Source organism: Xenopus tropicalis, chromosome 8 (genome assembly GCF_000004195.4).
Source record: "Xenopus tropicalis strain Nigerian chromosome 8, UCB_Xtro_10.0, whole genome shotgun sequence".
Classification (NCBI taxonomy): domain Eukaryota; kingdom Metazoa; phylum Chordata; class Amphibia; order Anura; family Pipidae; genus Xenopus; species Xenopus tropicalis.
In genome coordinates this window covers 109,282,021-109,288,334 of record NC_030684.2, presented here as the reverse complement: position 1 = coordinate 109,288,334, position 6,314 = coordinate 109,282,021, and the positions used below count along the sequence as shown (strand labels likewise).

Genomic DNA, 6,314 nt, shown 5'->3' with positions numbered 1-6,314 from the left:
CTGTATACTCCCCAGGTAAGAGGTGGCCAGGGGTTGCTAGCACCCTCCCTTTATAAGTTGCTCCAACCAAGTGCCCAATGTATTTTTTGATTTCAATATAAATTTGGCCTTACTGAGCCTTGCTATTGAACCCAGGGTACAACGCATATATCTTTGCAATGTCAGTCAATTTTGTTGATTAACGAGACAAAGTGTTTTATACACACCCAAAGTTATATTTAAAAAGACTTTAAAACAGCATTGCTTTTAAAAGAGCAATATAAATCACGCTATAGATATATAGTTCTCCAACATAACCCTTCTTTAAAACAACATCCAGGCATGGACTCTGACTAGGAAGCCAGTTGCTTTCTTGGTGATTTAAAGCAGAACACAGTTTTAGGGTAAGGCAATGGGGTATGAACATGGAGGACTGTATCATGAGGTAAATGTGACAAGCTCTGTCCAACAGAGATCCTGAGAGACTTTCCTGTGCAGAACCTTGAGAGAAGATTCTAATCAGGAGCCAAAAGTTGGTGTTCAGGCCTTCTAAGCATACATGGTAAGCTGCAGCCACTGGAAAGATAATATGAAACATTCTGTTAGTAGCTGTACCCTCATGGAACAAACATATTTGAAATTTGAACACAAAAATCTTTCTTTGGTTTTTTTGCAGCACTACATTATATTTTTATGTATATTCTGTGTATGTTGCAGGGTTACCACTACAATAACAGTTGGTATCCTGTTTGACAATGACTACCTAGGGCAGTGTTTTTGGCCCTTTTCTAAAGGGACCTGCACAGCATAAATGTACCCCATTTGGCCTAGCAGCTGGGTGACCAGGATGTACAAAGCTCCTCTGCTCATTTGGTGACCAAGTATATCTATAGTCAGCAGCATGAATTTGCCATTCAATGTTCTGTTTTACGAGATCCTGCCAGTCACAAAGCATTGCACAGCTGCTGTTTTGATGTTGGATCTTTTCCCCTCTGGATCAGCTAGTGAATTATTTGAGCAGAAGTTTGAATTTCATGGATCTGTAACTTTTTGAACCTAAGGCTAATGCCAGACGAGGCGTAGGGCGGATATTTTTGGCAAGTGGAAAAGCGCTTGCTGAAAATACCGCCCTACGCCATCTACATGTGCCTGCACCCGAACGAATGGAATACACTCGGGTGCAGGCACATGTAGCAGAAATACAAACTCCCGCGTTCAAACTCCCGCGTTTTTATGCGTATTTCCGCTACATGTGCCTGCACCCGAGCGTATTCCATTCATTCGGGCGCAGGCACAAGTAGGAGGCGTAGGGAGGAATTTTCGGTAAGCGTTTTTATACTTGCCGAAAATATCCGCCCTACGCCTCGTCTGGCATTAGCTCATAAGGTAAGATAGTTTGGTTGGTGGGACAGCTGAATTGTAGATAAAGGTTACAGATATAGTCAGGCCCAGACTGGCATTCAAAACAGGCCCTGACATTTCAAGTACACAGAGGCCCAAACAGCCCCTTGCAGGCCCAATAAATAGTGACTGAGGCCCAAACAGCCCCCCTCCAGCCCAATAAATAGTGACTGTCTATAGCATCTTACAGCAGCCCCTCTGGCATTTGCTGGAATCCACAGATTGCCAGTCCAGACCTGGATAAGGGTTGCTCCTGAGGGTTAGCAGGAAGCAAGGTACTTTCTTCTGGATGATTCTGCCTCCATCAAATAAAAAGTACAAGGTGCAAAAATACAAGTTTTTAACTTCCAGGGCACCCTTTGCATGGTGTGCTTATACATTTAACTGACTTGCACCTAATAAATTGAACTGGATTTTTGGATGGGTGTAGAATGTTATGCAGGCAATGATGCAAGGAAATGCACATGGAACTTGCATTATTCACCAAATGGGAAAACATCTGCATTGGTATAGTGTACACAAGTGGTGATGTCCTTCCCTAAGAGGGTGCCCATCATTGTCTGAACTGTGTATGAATGCCTGCATCATGAAAAAATTACTTAGCTCATTCTTGCAGGAAATCCATAATCTCTGCTGCCAGTTCTTTTTGCTTCTAAATTCCTTTGCCTTCTGTCTCCTTGTCTCATATTCTATCTAAACTTTCTATCTCTAAGACCCTTTCTCTCAGATTCAAGAATGACATATTTACCTCCAGCACATTCAGCTTAATGATACCATCTCCATCTTTGTCAAATGCATGGAATGCCCCTGGTAAAAGCAATGCAGAAAAATGAATGCCACCAAAACACTGCACAGTGAACAATACATTACTCTATCTTTATATACAAATTCTGCAATTTCAGACTGTAAAGAACATGTTAACTATTTACAACCTCAGAGAATATGCTATAAGCCTAGATTACCAGCTCATTAGCACTGTCGGCAGCTCCCTGTCATTGCAGAAAGTGCTGCACAGTCCTCTGCCTTCAGCATGGGAATGAGCCACACTAATTGCACTTATCATTGAATTGTGAGCAGTAAATGTCTGGGCAAACCAACTCACTGAACATTCCTTCCAGGCGCACAAAGCAGCAGATGAAACTGTCAAAGTCAAGGTCCATTCTCTTATTGGCATAGCGCATTGTGATAATGTCATACAGCTGATTGTTCAGATGGAAACCTGGAGAGGAAATGTGAAAGGGGCTTAGCAAAATAAGGAATACATCTGAGGTATGTTTCTATATAGTCCACCAGTTTCAATATTATTAAATTAGGGATAAATAAGTTTACACTGCTAGGATAGTTCCTAAGAAAGCCTATCCTCCCTAAAGCAAGTAAAATACAGCTTGTTGCATGAATGATAGCCCTTACCTCACTTGAAAAAGAGTTTGTTCCTTTTGGAGAAACAGAACGATAACCAAGAATGAAAAAGTGGAGTCCAGCAAAACAGCCAGATATGCTAAAGGTAGCCACATACGGGTAGATAAGCTGCAAAATCGATTTGAATGGGCCGAATGGACAGCTTATCTCGCCTCTGACGGGCCAGACGTTGATAAGGCAGGCTTGATTTCCCATTGGATCAAGGACTGCATCAGCTCGTTGATGAGGTCCTTGCTCTGATGGCTAGAATGATATCACCCACTTTAGGTGAGTATATTGGGGGAAAAATCCACTCATTTGGCGACCTCACCAAACAAGCAGTTCTTATAATGTATGGTCACCTTAAGCTATTTGGCTTTTGCTAGCACAAGCAGCATGGCAGTTATTGTTGTATTCAGAGTGGGTATTGAAGGAGGGGGTTATGAATAGAAGGCTTGTCTTTGGAGAACTACATGAATTTATAGCAGTTGGCCTCCTTTTGGGAGTGGCTAATTCTCCTCAAATCTTCATTATTTTCTGCCTATGGTAAGCATATTGTTTTTTTAGGGCAGTACCTGCATAATTCATGTATACTGTGCTTCCTATTGCATACTGATCTTAGAGTCACATTCATATTATTTCATCTTGTGACCCTATCATCAAGACAAATTTTGCTTGCGCATTTATAATGTCTAGTTATTCATAATAGCTAGCAGAGTGCTCTATGCAGGGATGGGGGTCATCTACACCCGAAGAGTCTGAAACATTTCTCTCCATTTTATCTGTTTATTCACTAGTAGCCACTAATTGTTTATATGAACTTTGTACTGACATTTAACTGTATACCTTCAATACCCTGTACTGAGGCTCATATTGCTATACACACATAAGAAAAAATAAATAGCAGGAGGGAATTGTTAAATATGTTACCAGCTTCATTGATGGCATTGCGCATCTCAAAGCTACTGATGGTCCCCGACTGGTCAGAATCAAAACGCAAAAAGATTTTCTACAATGCAAGGGGGAAAAAAAGGTTTTTCAAAATATAAACATCTACCAAGAATATGATATTCCCACGCATATATGAAAAAGGATATAACATTTTGAATTACAAGTGTATTCTTTTAAGCAGCAGATTTATTTATTTTATTTATTACCTGCCACTGCTTGATCTTTTGCCAAAGGTGATAGAATTCTTGCAGGTTGAGTCTCCCGCAGCCATCAGTCTGTAAGAGGTATTAGCTAAGGGCTAAACAACACCTGACAACATTCTGATTATCTCTTATAGGGGTAGATCACCTTTAAATTAACTTTTGGCATGACGGAGACAGTGATATTGTGAGACAGCTTGCCTTTGGTCCTCTTTTTTTATTTTAATGGTTTTTCAGTTCATTAGCCTTTTATTCAGTAGCTCTCTAGTATTTTAGCAGCTATATGGTTGCTATGGTTCAAATAACCCTAGCAATCAGACTGTGGAGATGGCCACTAGAGACACATTCTCCCAATATGGGGGAAGCTTTCCCTGTTCAGTCTGTAGAGCCAATATTTTCTCTAACCTCCTGTACTGCACTGCTGTCTCACTGATCTACTGATGCATATGATAGATAAAAAACAATAAGCTGGGGGAAAATTCACACATTCTGCTTCCTGGTGCAACAGTTGCAACTGTTGCCATACATATTGCTTAAAAGTGGACACTGAACCTAGTTTAGTTGGGCTATTCTAATAACCTGGAGCATTTGCTAGGATGAAAATCTGGAACAGGGCATCAAAACATTAAGGCAGTTACTGTATTAATGAAATAAAAAGGATACATCCATAAGCGCAATCATACTGCGGCATGATTCTAGGGTGAATCCACTGGATTTCAGAGTTTTATCTGAACAAAAGTGAAACAGAAATGTATTATGATCAAAGTCTTCTGAGTTTTCTTGCTGCTGAGCTGGGCAAAGCCAATGATAATGTAATGTAATTATGGGCAATTTATAAGCATACTTGCTGTATAGACAGAGAATAATTAAGGATTAATTAAGGGTGGTTTAGCCTTCCCAAAAAGAGATTAACAGGTAAAGGATCCTTTACCCCTTATCCAAAAAGTTCTTCATTATGGGAAGGGAAGGCCACCTCCAATAGAGTCCATATTAAGCAAATAATTCTAATTTTTAACAGTACCTTGTACTTGATGGTAATAAAACCATATTGGTGGCAAAACAATCCTATTGGTTTTATTTCATGTTTAATTGAATCCTTTTTTTAGCAGTATGGTGATACCTTTGATTAAGTATTGTTTACAACATTTTTTGTGGCAAATGCACATATTTTCATACATGTGAAATCCTATTATTATAGAAATTTTAAATCTAACATTCTAAAAAAAAGTATGGTGACTTAAATTACAGGAAGACCCCTTATCTGGAAAACTGCATGTAGCAAGAATTCTGTTATCTGGATAAATGATCCAATATCTGTACCAGTAAATGTTTAAGGGTTCTAGTCTAGACAGAGTCGGTTATTAGCCACCCAATTAAATGTTAACCATCCTCATCCTCCTCTATAGCATACAGCAACCGTTTTGTGAGATTATATAGTTTTCTTTAACTCTATTAGTCACAACTAATGAACATTAGCTTTAATGAAAGGGCCCCAATACTTATCTCTACACTATGAATCGAATCAAAATTCATACTTACGTTTGTTAACTACATTGTTCAGGACACTTTGAAGCTCATCAGCACTTATTTCCATGTCCTATTCAATAAAACAGATGGACATTTTGTTAGCCTTAATATATGTTGGTTTCCCCTTTGAGCAATAAAAGATAACTGAAGCTTTGCTTGATCCCTTCCTTTTGTTTTATCAACGGTGATTTATTTCCCGTATTCCTGCCTTGAGGTAGTAAATAGAAGCAGAGGATAATGGATTGTTCTGGACAGTATCAGGAACTAATTGTCCTCAGTGCTTGCACAATTTAGCTAGGTTTTTTTTTGTTGTGGTCTCTAATTAGGAAGAACAAGTAGTTATGCAGCTTATTAAGAATTATTGGGAAAATGTGCTTAATAGTGTACAACAGCTGCAGTTGCTTAACCTTCATCAGTCCGTGGCGCGGTGCTGCTTTAATTCTTACTATATCTAGTTTATCACTTGGTCTCCCTATACATGTGAATTCTGGTGGGGGGATCTGAGTCCCTGGATTCTGACTGAGGCATAAAATGCTTGATGTCTCTTTCTGCTCCTGTCCCTGTCAGTTCTTATGCTTGGGGGTGAGTCATTTTATATCCTGGCACAAAAGCTTTGATAGAGCACTGTGTGTAATGGATCATTATAAGATCATTATCATCATCATCTAGTTCTGGAAAAGGGAGGTAAGTAAAATAAAAATAGGGCTGTAAATTATACTTACATCTCCTGCAATTTGTTGGAAGATATTCCTGAACTGTTTTTCTTCCTCAGTCTCTGTGTCTGTACTAGCAGAGGTCTAAAACAAAGGAAATAACAAATGAGACTAATTGGCTGCCTGGCTTTCTTTAGATTCACAG

At 39.4% G+C, this 6,314-nt stretch overlaps 1 protein-coding gene across 7 annotated transcripts in view; it reads right to left on the bottom strand.

Annotated features, from left to right (window-relative positions):
- Positions 1-194: 194 nt before the first annotated feature.
- capn3 (calpain 3) overlaps positions 195-6,314 on the bottom strand; it is a 48,602-nt gene continuing 42,482 nt past the window's right edge. For all 7 annotated transcript variants that reach the window (XM_002935335.5, XM_004917239.4, XM_031890824.1 and 4 more), the window contains 8 exons: positions 6,179-6,253; positions 5,469-5,526; positions 4,593-4,657; positions 3,936-4,004; positions 3,709-3,787; positions 2,483-2,599; positions 2,129-2,187; positions 195-555 (listed from right to left, as the gene is read on the bottom strand). In XM_002935335.5, the coding sequence (XP_002935381.2) occupies positions 529-555; positions 2,129-2,187; positions 2,483-2,599; positions 3,709-3,787; positions 3,936-4,004; positions 4,593-4,657; positions 5,469-5,526; positions 6,179-6,253 (549 nt within the window). In that variant the 3' untranslated portion in view covers positions 195-528. The remainder of the gene's footprint in view (positions 556-2,128; positions 2,188-2,482; positions 2,600-3,708; positions 3,788-3,935; positions 4,005-4,592; positions 4,658-5,468; positions 5,527-6,178; positions 6,254-6,314) is intronic.